General features: G+C 32.9%; 1 protein-coding gene across 1 annotated transcript in view; it reads left to right on the top strand.

Annotated features, from left to right (window-relative positions):
* The window catches only part of LOC133187833 (protein tyrosine phosphatase domain-containing protein 1-like), a 30,857-nt gene extending 25,161 nt beyond the window's left edge, over positions 1 to 5,696 (top strand). Inside the window, exons 9-15 of the mRNA XM_061323230.1 lie at positions 1,382 to 1,469; positions 2,058 to 2,147; positions 3,378 to 3,477; positions 3,800 to 4,345; positions 4,607 to 4,708; positions 5,123 to 5,206; positions 5,360 to 5,696. Of these exons, the coding sequence (XP_061179214.1) occupies positions 1,382 to 1,469; positions 2,058 to 2,147; positions 3,378 to 3,477; positions 3,800 to 4,345; positions 4,607 to 4,708; positions 5,123 to 5,206; positions 5,360 to 5,656 (1,307 nt within the window). The 3' untranslated portion in view covers positions 5,657 to 5,696. The remainder of the gene's footprint in view (positions 1 to 1,381; positions 1,470 to 2,057; positions 2,148 to 3,377; positions 3,478 to 3,799; positions 4,346 to 4,606; positions 4,709 to 5,122; positions 5,207 to 5,359) is intronic.
* The last annotated feature ends 10,302 nt before the right edge of the window (positions 5,697 to 15,998 follow it).

Here is a 15,998-nt window from a genome sequence, read left to right as displayed (position 1 = left end):
AAATTCTAACTAATATCTCAATGGAACAAACTTTTTTCCCTGAAATAAAGTTTATAGTACCATTAATGAATTAATACCACAGAACATTAACTGGCAAGATATGAAATATACAGCTTACACTATTTCCATGTGCTACTAACAGTCAAAACATTTGATGATTAACAATGAAATGGGTGGTACAATTCAACATGGACGTCTGAGAAAACATTGGATTGAATTTCTAGTTTGAAATTCATTTTCAATCAACCTAAGATGTTTTCATTCGCTAAGTGTCAACGTATGATCCAAAAGACAAAAAATTCAATTCCCAAATACATGTACCTACATGTATATAATATAATATTTCTTTCTAATATTTTTTAGGACACACAAAAAATATAGATGATATACTGGTAGATATATTCTTCCAGGTGATGGCCATCTGATGGGTGGGGGGGGAGGGGGGGGGGGGCAAATTTATTTTGTTAAGTCTTGATTATTTTTGTTATATACCTTCACACAAAAGAATAAATTTATTTCTAAGATGACAAGAAATATTATTTATAAACTGTTTGATAAGCAAAAATGGGGAGGGGGAGGGTGTCCAAACTCAAAGCTTTCTTATTTCCAAGATCTTTCAGCCCCCTCCTTCCAAACAGGAATCAAGTGGTCACCTCCTTTTTATTTATATATATATATATATATATCTGGAGCAATTAGTATCACTACATTTATGCTTATGAGCATAGCTGAGATGGATTGAAAATGCATTTCAAAGTAGAATTTAAATCCAATGTTTTGTCAGACATATAGAATTGTACTCACCTATTTTATTGTCCATCATTAAATGTTTTGACTCTAATAGATGGAAATGATGTAAGTAGTTTATTTCCAATTTTGCCAGTTAATATTCTACAGTCTTACTCTAAAAGTCACAATCAAATTTTCTTTTTGAATCAGAGTTCACTTTTAAGAAAACTGATTTCATACTACATGTATTTTTAAATTATGAAATTACTAGTCCATCTGGACATTATACATGTATATAGGTGTATGTTATATATTTTCAAAGTATTTTACATGAATGTAATATACTTAAACCTATAGTCCTTTGTAGCTTTTTGCTTTAATGAATTTGTTGTTCCAATATATATGTGGTTCTTTCTTTTCTAGCTAGTTTTCTTTGTATATGCTTTCAAAATGCAGAAGTGATTTATTGTTCTTGATGACAAATTTTCATGTGAAACTACATGTAGTTCATGAGAGCTAATTAAATTGCCTGCAGAGGAATAATTAAATCAATTTAAATTGAATATAAAGATAAGAACTGTGAACAATAAACAATATGACTGTAAACGTGTTAGGCTGGCAGTCAAGATCAGGTACATGTATTTAATTTCAGGACGGACTGGTGTTATTATTGCCTGTTATTTGGTATACACAAACAGAATGAGTGGCTCAGAAGCTATCCATTATGTTAGAGTTCGAAGGTAATATGGGAATTTATTATTTCAAGAAGGATAATAATGTTATTATCATATACATGTAGGTCCTAGTAAATGTATATTTTCATAGAAAATGCATGTTTTTACTAACTGCTGCAAATTTGTTAGCTCGCTGGTCAAAAAAATGTTGGCATGGACAAGTCATTTTGTCTATCCTATTTCGTAGATCGGCAATCTACAGACATGTAACTAGTTAATACATCTATGTACCATACACTGGAAATAGTCTTTGCCAAGAGAGATAACTCTAACATTTGTTTGTTTTTTTGTTTTTTTTTTTTAAATTTCATCTTCTATAATGACTCTTCTAAAATTTTTGCCTCCTACTTTTAGTTCTTCACTATAATGACATGTATATCTGCTGAATTTTTTTTTCACATCTTTGTCCCCTGTCAGAAATTGTCAAAAGGAGAGTAAAAAATCATTTTAGTTCTTCATTATAAAAGGTATTACAAGATACTGACATTATTCTTTTAGATATAAAACAAGATCTTTTGCTTTGAGAATTAAAGATATATGTATGTGTTTAGGTGTCTTTGACAGCTTGATATATATATTTTTAATTACATTTAGAAAAGGAGCCATCCAGACTCGAGGCCAGATGCAATGTGTACAGGAGTTTGAGCAGTACTTGAAACCATTTCGAGTGGTCTTTGCTTCTAGGTAAATTTTGTCAGACTCAGCATCCCCTATTTGAATAGATGTGTAATAAGGAATGTTGGTGTTTTCTGAGTTTATTAAAATCTCTTTTTATTTGTTTTTTATGGGGATTCTTTAAGGTTTTATAAATTTTGAACCCAAAATACAAAGGTAAAAGTTTTTGTATTTTTCTATGACTTTCTCTAAAGATTGAACTTGAAGGAGAATTTGATATCTAATGGGTATGAATTTCACTAAAATATGCTGTAGTATTTTGTTTTAGTATCCTGTAGTTTGTAATTTACATGAAGTTTAAGATTTCTTCTATTTTCTTTCTTTGCTCTGGTATTTAAACAAAAAAAAAAAAAATCACATGAGGCCTATAGGCCACAACACCCACCTGAGTCATTTTACTTTCCTAGCTAAATGAATCATGAATGTACAGTAATAGAATTTCAAGTCATGTGACTTGAACAAACTTACAAAAAAATAATTCATACAGCATACATGTAGAATACTTATCTATTTATTTAATAGTTATAACCTTGTTCTTTTTAAGTATCACATATATTCCTATGTGAAGTAATGTGGCCTAACCTACATGTACCATATATTGCATGAAAAAAAAAATGAATGTGCACCCATGGAAATGTCTTCATATAATTTGAATAAAAAAGAAAAAAGTTTTAAAATATACATGTTTGTAACCTTAATTTTCATTGTTTCTTGATTATCTCCTCAAATGGGTTACTTCTTTCATTTGAGCCATATCAAATTCCTTACATCAGAGAGTGCAAGTAAATGTAAGGATGGTTGAAATTGGTCCTGTGGTCCTGGAGGGGAAGATGAAAATGTGAAAAATTTAATCCAGATAACCTGACACATTTAATCATTAGACAAACTTTGATCAGAAAAGCTTGCTTCAGAGCTTCTGGCTTAAGTGAATTGATAAGATGCTTGCAAATTTCTGCCACAGTCATTGTGACTCATTTAACTTTGTAAATGGGACGTTTGGGTGAGAAAGCTTACGGGACATGTATTTAAAGTAGATAAATCTGTAAACTTAGTACATTATAAGTGCAAGTTCAGTAACTCTGTAATGCAGAGTATAGTAGTGCTAATAAGTAATGATATTTTAAATGCAATTTTTATAAACATGAAAATCTGATAGTTCAATATAATTTCAATGTAAGTAATTACAGAAAATTGTTTAAAAAATGGTCAGTTGAATTCAGTCTTATTGAAATTTTGCAGATCTCCAGGTTCCCACGAGTTTACTCTCATGCAGTACTTAAATCGCCAAAGGCACATGCTTCATGGATATGAAGGGAGGAAACTTAAACATGTACCAAAGGTGTGTAGCAGAATGATGATTTGTCAATATGTCAGATACATGTATCTTTCACAATCAAGACAAGTAGCTTTGGAAAAGTATATGTGTTTTTTGGGTTTGAATGTTTAGGAAGGGGTGGGGGGAGAGAAAGAGGGAACATTGTGGGTGTTCTGTCCATTACAAAAGTAGTAACACTTAAACATTTGACAAGGATACCAAAAAAAAGAAGAATGGAAACAAAAACACTGAGGACCAAAATCTTTATAATTCATGTATTTGGGTCAGGAGAACTTGTCAAACAGAAATAGAAATGCTAAAGACAATGTGTGTTCCTGTTTTGCAGGTCATATATGTTGTGTGTGAAAAACTTCTTCAGTTGGCTAATTTGGGACAGTCCCTTAGTAAATTTGGCTCGAGTCGACGGACCACACAGGGCAGTATGATATCCATGCAAAGTGAAGACTCAAAAACAGAACAAAGTAAGCGGAGTGGGTCAGATGTTTCTATCAAAGCTTCAGTGCAGAATGGCAAGGACTCCTCACAAATTGCTAAAAGGGAGGACATGCCTAGGGTGGACTCCAAAAAGTCTCTGCAATCCCTGACATCTTCAAAACCACCACTATTAAAACATGGTAGTATAAGTATGGAGGATCTTAGTGATGAAAACTTAAAAACTGTTCTTAAAGTCGGGAAAAATAATGACTCAGACAGTAATTCATCACGTGAGCCATCCTTTACCTCGAGACAGAACAGTGAGATAGCTGAGACATCTTCCACAGATGAATTACTGAGTTGCACCAATGTGGTTTTGTCTGTTAAGGAGGTGGTAGATGCTTTAGGGACATCAGAAATCTCAGAAGAACAGTTCAACCTGGCAGAGAATTTAGAGGTACAATTAACTCAGACAGAGTCTACCAACAGCAGTGCACAAAATTTCTATTTATGAGAGAGTTATTAAAATTCAAAAGAGGAAAAGGTGTATAAAAAGAAGAAATTTTTGTATTTTGTGAATGATCTCTACAAAATTAAATGTGTCTTGCAATAAATTAAGAAATTCCAAAGCACTAATAAATACAGCAACTCACCTTTGTAGTCTTAAGTGTAATACAGTGATAACTATATATAAACATATGCTTAATTTTAATTCCAGACAAAGTTAAATGAGAGTGAGGATGCTTGGCATGACTTGGTCCTGGAAAATGACCCTGTTGTTCTGGCTCAGGTCATGTGGGATTGGCTGGATCATCTTAAGGTATTAGTAAAAATGTATTGGTTTCTATACAACTTGCTGCTTTTAACTGTATCTGAAACCTGGAGCATTTATGCTTCAGTTATACACTTAGTACAAACATTTACAGTAAAATTTGGTTAAAAGAAATTCAACTTTGAAATTTCCTTCCTTATACATATAGCAGAGATTCTTTATATTCATATAAGGAACATAGGAAAGGGGATTTCAAAAAATTCCTTATAAGAGAGATTTTCCTGTAACTGAGTTCTCTCTAACAAAGTTTTACTGTAAATCATTCAAAAAAAGAAGGAAAATGCAGAATTCATTTCTTAAGTTTTTGGAGCAAGGAACATGTTGTTCTCACACCCTAAAAAAATGTCAAGAGAAAGATATTGAAGGGAAGGTAACTTCTGATTTGTTATTGTTTGGTTGTAGGTGCCTGCTCTAAGAGCCCAGGATCTGAATTTGATCTCTCAGTTCTCAGATGACCCAGACACTGGATTACAGAAGTTAGAAAAAGTAGGTAAAAGTCTAAAACGAATGATGCTTATAATATAAGCAATCTAGAGTCTTACAATTGCTTTTTGTGACAATCTTTAATTTCTATTTGACTCTGAATTAATCATCTTTTTAAGACGTAAACCATTAGTTAAATGTTTTTTAATGTCTTAGGGCACAAGATATACTTTGGAGTATCTCATCAAGGTAATTGGAAAACTGAAACCAATGGACAAGCTTACAGAAAACAATGTCATGGAGAAGCTTCTGTCATACATGACACATCAGTGGGTGACATTATCCGACTCCTCCACAGCTGGTAGTATGGATAGCTGGTCAATGTCCACACGAAACAGTGACAGCGTTGATGAAGACCATCACTGGGGGACCATGAAATATGGCATGTCTGCAAAACTTCATGCCTTTGTCAGGAATATCCAGCAAAGTCTTGCCAAGGATGTAAAGAGCTGATCATGACCAACATTTTTACTTATTTTCACTAATCAAGTCACCTGAGTCACTCATGTGACCTATTGCTATCTGTTAATGTTCGTCGTTGTGCGTCATTTAGCATTTGGGTCAGAAGTTCTGGTGTTAGGATGGGACTCTATTGATTATATTGTAAAAATGCATTAATTCCTCGAGAATCTTCTTCTCCGCTCCATGGCATCTAGCAGGGAACCAGAGTACAATACAATAAAAAACAAAAAGTACCTTCATAGTTTTTAATGGTCAGGATTAGGAAAATAAAATTGAGACAAAAATACCGTTTCTTCATTTGTAAATTGAATGCTCATCAAAGACCAAAAGAGGCTTATATGGGAGGGAATGTGATGGGTAAACCATATGATGTTTGTTTAATCTGCATGGTATTGTGACAAATGGCAGTGTACTATCACTGGCAAGTAAATAGAACCACTTTATTACGAGTTACTGAGTAATTGATTAGATATTTTGTTGATTCCTGACCATCCTATTTCTCTTGCCTTAGGGCAATTTATCTTCATCTATCAGTTCATAATGTTTTATACTTCAATGGAACTTGTACAGTGTTGTATTATACTCAGGTGACCATAAAGGCCCTTGGGCTTCTTGGAACTTGCAACAAATTTATAAGGTACACACAGCAATATGAATTCTAGAATAGTGCTTTTAAGGTGTTGTGTTGGTTAAGTGCTTATAAAGGTTCTTTTTTATCTATGGACTTATAATGACCAAAACATGGGGGAAAAAAAGTTGTGAACGCATACAGTAAATTTAGATCCTGGTATGGATGTTACAATATTTCATTTCAGACGTTACTGTAAGGTTATACATGAAACACTTAATTTTGTGAAGACTTGAATTTTTTTTGGAAATTCTAATATTAGTGTGTTTTGTCCAACATGCATGCCAATGTGCAGCAAGTTTTGAGATTCCACTTTTTTCTTAGTTACATTGCACATTGATTTGTTCTTATTCTGTTTTCTTGTTTTGTAACAAAAATGTAATCATTATAAAAAAAAACAAAACCTTGCATTCTCTTGGACAACTGAAATTTTTAGGTCACCTGAGTCACTCAGGTGACCTATTGCTATCCGTTTTTGTCCGTCGGCGTGCGTCGTGCGATGTGCGTTAACATTTGAACATTTTTAGCTTCTTCTCTGAAACCGCTCAACCAATTTCAACTAAATTTGGCATATAGCATCTATGGGTGAAGGGGAACAAAAATTATGAATTTCATGGTCCCTGCCCCCCTGGGGCCTAAGGGGTGGGGCTAAAACCACCAAAATTAATGCAATCTTTAAAAATAATCTTCTTTACTCCTGGACATCAATCAGTCAAACTGTTGGCATCATTGTGATAAGCATTGAGTCCTCTACCAAAATTGTGAAATTCATGGCCCCAGGGGCAGGGGTTCTGGTGCAAGGGCGGGGCTATATAGATCATATAGTGAAAGTGCATTATTTCTTTGAAAATCTTCTTTTTGCTCCTGGGTATTAAATAAACTAACTAAGTATATAGTTATGATGAGTAAGAGTGACTCTTCCAAAATTGTGAATTTCATGGCCCCAGGGGCAGGGGTTCTGGTGTTAGGGTGGGGCTCCATTGATTATATAGTGAAAATGCATTAGTTCTTTGGAAATCTTCTTCTCTGCTCCTGGGTATTAAATAAACTAACTAAGTATATAGTAATGATGAGTAAGAGTACCTCTACCAAAATTGTGAAATTCATGGCCCCAGGGGCAGGGGTTCTGGTGTTAGGGTTGGGCTCTATTGATTATATAGTGAAAATGCATTAATTCATTGAAAATCTTCTTGTCTGCTCCTGGGTATTAAATAAACTAACTAAGTAAATAGTTATAATGAGTAAGAGTGCCTCTTTCAAAATTGTGAAATTCATGGCCCCAGGAGCAGGGGTTCTGGTGTTAGGGCGGGGCTCTATTGATTATATAGTGAAAATGCATTAATTCATTGAAAATCTTCTTCTCTGCTCCTGGGTATTAAATAAACTAACTAAGAACATAGTTATAATGAGCAAGAGTGCCTCTTCCAAAATTGTGAAATTCATGGCCCCTGGGTCAGGGGTTCTGGTGTTAGGGTGGGGCTCTATTGATTATATAGTGAAAATGCATGAATCCTTTGAAAATCTTCTTCTCTGCTCCTGGGTATTAAATTCAGTAACTAAGTACATAGTTATGATGAGCAAGAGTGCCTCTTTCAAAATTGTGAATTTCATGGCCCCTGGGTCAGGGGTTCTGGTGTAGGGTGGGACTCTATTGATTATATAGTGAAAATGCATTAATCCTTTGAAAATCTTCTTCTCTACTCCTGGGTATTATTGAAACATATTAAATACATAGTTATGATAATCAAGGATGCCTCTTTCAAAATTGTGAAATTCGTGGCCCCTGGATCAGGGGTTCTGGTGTTAGGGTGGGGCTCTATTGATTATAAAGTGAAAATGTTTTAATTCTTTAAAAATCTTTTTCTCTGCACCTGGGTATTATTTAAACAAACTAAATACATTGTTATGAGAAGCAAGGATGCCTCTTCCAAAATTGTGAAATTCATGGCCCCGGGGACATGAGTTCTGGTGCTAGGGCGGGGCTATATAGATCCTATAGTGAAGGTGAATTATTTCTTTGAAAATCTTCTTCTCTGCCCCTGGGTATTGCTTAAACAGGCTAAAGTACATTGTTATGATACACAAGGATGCCTCTTCCAAAATTGTGAATTTTATGACCCCAGGTTTAAGGGTTCTGGTGAGAGGGGGGGGGGGGGGGCTTCTATTGATTATAAAGTGAAAAAGCAAAATTTCTTTGAAAATATTCTTTTCTTCTTCTGGTTAAAAAAGCAAAGAACCTAAGTGTATAGTTATGATGAGCAAGTGTGCTTCTTCCAGAGTAGTGAATTTCATGACCCCTGGGTCAGATGTGCTGGTGTGAGGGTGGGGCTCTCGATAATTTGGTGAAAATGCATTAATTCTATTAAATAATCCTGTTTGCTCCTTAGTGTTAAGCAGATAAACAAAGTGATGATGAGCAAACACATGGTCCCCGGGTCAGAAGCTCTGGTGTTTTGGGGGTGGGGGGTTGGGGGGGGTGCTCTATTGATAATATAGTGAATCTGTAGTAAAAATACATTATTTATTTAAAAATCTTCTCCGCACCTAGGCATATCTGAGGCAAACAGAGTAAAAGTTTTTATAAGGAAGGGAATTTTTACCAGATTTTTGAACATCTGGACCATTGGACCATTTGGTCAAGTGTTCTGGTCCTGGCCAGGGCTCTATTAGTTTGTATTCTACTGAGAGGAGTTATTCCCCTTTGCCATTTACTTTTGATAATTTTCACTGTAAATAATGTACTTGAAAGGTAAATAGAATAAGAGAATTTTGCAAAAACTTTTATTGTATAATACAAAAAGTACTTTCATAGTTTTAATGATCAGATAGACTTGTAAGTAGTAGATAAATAAAAATGAGACAAAAATAACTTGTCTTATTAAATATTCATCAAAGACCAAGAGATGCCAATGTAAGAGATTTCAACAAAGGATTAAAATAGTACAGAAGCATTGATAATTTGTTAATATACTGTATAGTGATAATGATAAATGGGGAACAGATTAGAACCTAATTTATGAACTGTTAATGAATATTAAGACCAATTATTTTGTTGATCATGATCACCCTATTTTTCTTGCTTTTGGGCAACAAAGCTTCACCTTTCAGTTCATTTTATACTCTATGCATCCTTGAAATTGTTTTATCATACTCAGGTGACCGTTAAGGCCCTTGGGCCTCTTGTTTTTTTTGCAAGCTTTCATTATTTGTGACATGGAAAATGCATTTGATTTAGATAAGTATCCTTCCAAAAAAAGAAACTTTTGAATATAAGGGTGGTAAAAGAGAAGCAGTGCTTGTATATATTTTTTGTAAAATGACCTCCAGAAGCCCCACACAAGTCAACATGTATTACATACTTTCAGCATTATAATTATTACATATTTTCATTTACTTCAATTTTTTTGGATAAAATTGGTATGTGTGGCACACCTACTCTTGTGAATGCCCAAGGCAGTTGTCCCCCCCCCCTTTCCCCCCTGCCATTCCCCATCAAATTTTACTAAAATTCCAGATAACAGACAGACAAACAGAAGACTAGGTAAAAAGACAAATAAATAGGTCAATTATTAGATGTGCTTAATCAGACATTTAAGGGACATAATCTCCGATGAATTATTATTATTTCTTTAAAGAAAATTGGATTTAAGATGAAAGATATTTAAATTTTTAGACAAACAGTTTTCTGAGAGATTACTAATTGTTTCTATAAATGATAGAAAAAGGAAATCTTATACAGACTGTAAAGGAATGAGTACAATGTATGAAGAATATTTTTTTTTAAGTTTAAAACATGCATAATATACACGCTTTTGTTCTCATATGTAATAATGAATTTCTCTTATGCACGTAAAAAAATTACTTGCCACTAAAATGATTTTATTTATAGAGAGCATATTTTTTTGCTCTTTAATGCGTTTTTATTTAGCACTTAAGTGTATTAAATATTATTTGCTGTTTCAAGAAATACACATATGGTATTTAAAATCTTTGAAAGGTATATATATCAGGAGTATTTTTATAATACTTTCTTGTAGTATGCTAAATTTTGTTACTTTATCAACAGTTCTTTCTTGTTTCAAATTTTTTTGATAACAGGAAATTAATGATTCATGTATGCTAGGTTTGAAAGGAAAGATAACTCTCTAGTGATCTAAGGTTTGAAGTGTTTGTGAAATATTGATACATGTACAATTTTTACTGTAAAATGAGAATCTTTTTTACTCATCCAATTTTCTGAAACAGAATATATTGTGAACTGCATGTCAACATGTATTCACAAAGAATTAATGGAAACTTAGGAATGTCAACAAGTGTTCAAGCACTCAACTATGGCTTGGTCATACCAACTGTCGAATTCTTTTTTTTTTTTACTCAGTTATTTGTCAAAATATGCTACTGAATAGTTATTCAAAATTCAAGTTAATAAATAGAGAGATTTTTCAAAGATTAGACCCTCCTATAATGTGGATCAAACTATATATTTTTTAGTTTTTTGGAACAGAAAAGTTACATAAGTGGCATATGCCATATGTAATTAATTGCTTGAGGAGATACTTTGTGCCTACTGTGATATTTCTTTTAATGTTAATCTAGATCCAATATGAATTAATTTCATGATTTTATTTGTATGCACAAAATTGCATAATCAATATTTATCGCGAGCATTTATTGTTTTGATAATTATATAATTACACTTTAAGTCCAGTCGCAGGGCAATAATTTGAGTTAGACATGTTTTAATGGCCTTCAGTGATAGATCACCAGCATGTATTAGCATATTGAGAAGAAATGACAAACCTAAATTAGCATTTGAAAATATTTGATATGGTGTATTTAAATAAAATGTAATTTTAATTTAGTCGGGGTATTTATTTGTAAATTTATTTACTATTTCTAAGTAAAACTATGTTGTACATGTACATTACAGTAGCTTTATTCAAATATCAAGTGTGAAAGGACATAAAGTGAAACTGACATGAGAAAAATAATTTTAATGGGTACTAGACTATGGTTTGAGCAAAACCCCAAATTATTTGACTAGGCTATCCAAGTGAAATTGACATCCCTAATGGAAACTTCACACACCCCACCCCCCCTCCAATTCTGAAGATATCTTGTGATTAATTCATATAGATTTACTTGAAACTTCGTATACAAGTGTGATATATGTATACTGATGTTTGATTCTTTTTCTTCTTTCTTTTTTTTTTTTTTTTTTTTTTTTTTTTTTTTTTTTGGCTTGAATTTTCATGAATTCCAGAAGAGATTCATGTATTATGTTGTAAGACAGCAACTGTTGTTCTTGACCCGAAATCAGAAATCAGTCACATAAAAGCGCTAAATAGTAATTTCTTTTGCAAATCCCAAGTCAAACAGTGATATATACATTAACATGTTTGTCAGCATAAACATTGAAATTACAGAAAACATGATATCCTCAAAACATTTCATGAATCACTTTAAGATACTTTTTAATTTCATTTTCTAAGTAATCTTAGTGTTTCTTTGAAGGAATAAAATAACAGTTTAGATGATCTTCCAATGCTACTAAACTGTTTGATGGTTTGAATATATTACGTATATGTAAATTATTTGTTTTATGTTAACACTGTTGTAATATTTGTATCATGTTGTAAATTTTGAATTTACTAGGGGGAAGTAAATGCAAAATTTACAACATGTTGTAAATTTTGCATTTACCTCCCCCTAGTAAATTCAAAATTTACAACATGATATTTGTACTCTTTGGTCCGTCCATTTTTTTTAAATGTTTACTATTATTGATATGAAGTCCAATTGATCTGTTACCACTGAGAATCAAAATAAATTGATATTTTGAGATTACAATTATTTGTTTTTTTTTTCTAAAATAACTACTAGTCTGATAAGTTTTGATATTAACCAATATCATTCTTCACTGATTATTTTTACTGCACTGTAAATTGGGAAAAAGAGATGGACAGTTTTTTTTTTTTTATTTATTTATTTTTTTTTCAAGTGTGCAACCTATAAGAAAATGACCTTCGTTGAAAACTGATCCCTATCCCCATTGAGTGATACAGAGTTTAAAAGAAGTGATTGATGACAAGGTTTGGGTCTCAACGTTTAATATTCTCTTGCGATTTTCTGACGAACGGGCAATTTAAATGTAATAAAACAGCATGACTTGTGTTTTTATCTATTAGACCTATTTGGATATTTTATTAGAAAAAGATATTGACACACTAATAACCAAGCTTTATGATAAACGTGATAACTTCACTTTTTCTATCGTTAATTTCTCTTCCTCTAAAGTATGTAGCAATATGCCATGTTCACCTGCATATGGAGTTTGTCGCCCAGTATATTCGATATGCAAGAGTATGTTCTACGTACGAACACATTTCTAAAACGAGGCAGGCTATTGACAAAGACGATGATACGAGGATATCAACAGTCTCGGTTAAAATCAGCATTTCCCAACTTCTATGATTGATACAATGATTTGTTAGCAAGTACAATCTATCGTTAAATTGAATGTTGACTGACATTTTTGTTAAAAACTGTTAGGCCACTTTTTTCACACTGAATTGTCTACGGATTTCCTCTTTTGCCCGATCATGACGAGGAGCACGTGCGGCCGGGTGTGACCTGGCGACGAGGAATGCTTACTCCTCCATGGTACATGTACCTTATCCCACCTCCGATGTCTTTAGAGGTCCATGTTTGCTGTGCTTCCAATTTGTAATGTTCCAGTGGACATTTGAGATGATTACTTTTCGTTTTCTTCATATTTAACCTATTGTGTTTTTAGCACACAATAAAAATTGCATAATAGATACGTCACAGGGGCTATTAGTTAAACTGTTATCTTAATCTTTCTTCATCATACGTTTTATATTTGGATATTTTACTAGTTATAAACGTTTATGGCCAACTAACAACTAAACTGTATGACAAACGGGATGACTTCCTAATCGGTTTTTCCTTCGCCAACTTCTTCTATATGTATATATGTATATGTATATATGTATGTAGTAATATTCCACTATCGCCTGCATATGGTGTTTACGTCTCCTAACTTACATGTATTTTTTACCCCAGAGCATGCTCTGAGTACGCTCAACTTTCAAACAGAGGCAGGATATTGACAATAAGATGATATTATAGGGTTTTCAACAGCCTCAATCAAAGTCAGCATTTAGAAAAGTCCTTGGTTATTTAAATGTCCTGGTAAGCAAATGTATTTAAATTTCCATTTTTTTTAACTTGAAAGGTTATACATTTTGTAATTTTTTTTATAATCTTAATAACCGTAACACATTTACAATGATCAACGAGGGCCATAACTATAATATAATGCAAAAATATGGTGCCATTGAAGCCCAGGAAGAGTATACAATTGTTCGGACGAATTTGATATACGTTCTGAGAAATAAGGTCATAGATCTGACAAGTTCGTACTTCGTATGGAGGAACAAGGTATTTGTGTGGACAAATAATAAATTCTTCCTTCATACAAATTAATATACTCAAAAAATAGATCAAATTCTTTCTGATCGAAATTGTTCGGACGAGCTGGTTACGCTGATGGGAATGTCAAGGAATTGCGTACTAAAATATTTATAAATAAAATAAGATTAAGATTAAATGGTATTGCAAAATATTTTGACAAATGAATAATAAATAGAATATCGAGAGAGATATTATTACTGTAAAGATCTATATCCTCCATTGATTTAAAAACTTTTACCAAGACTGTCTTACTTCTTGGCATTTTTAAAAATGAAAATGTGCCAAAAACTAAGTATCTAAAACATCACACAATTCTTCTAATTCAGATTTTCAGATACATGTCCGAAAATTACATATAATGTACACTGAAAAAATTCTTGACTTAAAATACAAGTGCATGCACTCAAACGCAACTTGATTAACCCATAGATACATTGTAGACATTATAAGCATCTCTCTCTCTCTCTCTCTCTCTCTCTCTCTCTCTCTGTAATATGAAAGGACAAAATTTAAAAAAAATTTCATTAAAACAATGATACATTTGTCAAATCAAAATAGAAACATGTCCACATAGTGTAGATTGAAACTTGTCAATGTGTTCAATTTATCATGAAGGGCGGATCATTTTATTCGAAAGATTTAATCAGACCAACATATCATCCCTGTTTCCTTATTTTACGCATAGAGGAGCATTTTGGCCCTCGGACCTTTTGATTTATAATTCTTAACCTTTTTAACCAAAAAAGAAAAATGTATACAATTTAAATATAGTTCTATATGGTATATACATTGACCTTGTCAGCAAATACAATACTGACTGACTTTTTTCCTACTAATTGTTAGGCCATTATTTACACACTGAATTTTCCGTTATTTCCCGATCATGACAAGGAGCACACTGCGGGTGTGACCGGTCGGCAGTGTATGCTCACTCCTCCATGGCACCTGATCCCACCTCTGATATCTTAGAGGTCCGTGTTTGCTCTGCTCTTATTTTGTAATGTTTAATGGACTTTTGAGCTCGAATACTGTTCATTATCTCCACATATTTCATACAGTTACCTAGTAAAATCTTCAATGGGTCATTATTCTACGAGAGTCATTTTTCTTCACGTAGGGTAGGCAGATTTTAGGGGTGATGCAACTTTTTCTACAGAGAAAAAGGTCATTTTTCGGCGTCGAATACTGACCGGGGAAGATTTATCTTTTCAACTTGGAAAAATAACTTGGAGTCATTTTTCGACGTCAAAAAATCGGTCATTTTTCTACGGGTTTCATTATTCGTTTTTACACCGATACATATACCTGGTTAATTGTCATTTAAACATGCCAAGAAGTAAGACAGTCTCGGTCAAAGTGAAGTTTTTAATATCATTGGATGATATGGATCTTAAAAGTGTTAATATCCGTCTCGATCTTCTTTTAATTATTTATTTGTCAAAAAAATTTGCAATACCCTTTAATCTTATCAACAGATTTTATTTATAAATATTTTACGCAATTCCTTGACATTCCAATCAGCGAAAGCAGAGTGCAAGTCCTAGAAAAATGTAAGTCACCTTGTTTATGTGTACTGATATCTAGACATCGCCTTGTTTAGGTGTATTTGATATACGGAGGAATGTAAGTGCTTTTATTATAAAGGTGCACTTGATATCTAGACGAAAGTTAGCTGCCTCAATACCAGCGTCCGGTGCCTCTCTCTCTCTCTCTCTCTCTCTCTCTCTCTCTCTCTTGCGGACGTCAGCCAATTCTTCCATTCACCTGCTTCGCCTAAAACAAAAAAATATCATAGCTCTGTTGGTATATACGTTTTTACTAAATGTAATTCCTATATTTAAACTTAATCTGTATATCTGAATCATGATGGTCTAAAGGATGCGTATAAATGCTTTCTTAAAGGAGTAATTTTTAAAAAATGCATAATTTAGCTGCTTATGTAGAACGTGGTAGAAAAAAAAGATAAATTGCATCGCTAACTTTCTGTATTTCTTAAAAGGCTTGTCAATATCTTATGGTTCGATATTTGGTATCAATGACGAACGAAAAGCATAGATTAAAATCTTTTCATCTTTTCATTTCCTGTATAATATTTATAAATTACATAAAATAGGCCCAGTGTTAGAAAAAAACCCTTTATTTTACATCTAATACAAACTCATACTTTATTATGTCGGATTAACTGTCACCAGAAAATTATTGAAATTT

The sequence above is a fragment of the Saccostrea echinata genome, unplaced genomic scaffold (assembly GCF_033153115.1).
Source record: "Saccostrea echinata isolate AGI-Se365-2 ecotype Australia unplaced genomic scaffold, CSIRO_AGI_Sech_v1 ptg000015l, whole genome shotgun sequence".
Taxonomy (NCBI): Eukaryota; Metazoa; Mollusca; class Bivalvia; order Ostreida; family Ostreidae; genus Saccostrea; species Saccostrea echinata.
The sequence above is the reverse complement of the archived record's forward strand: the minus strand, read 5'-3'. Positions and strand labels throughout refer to the sequence as shown.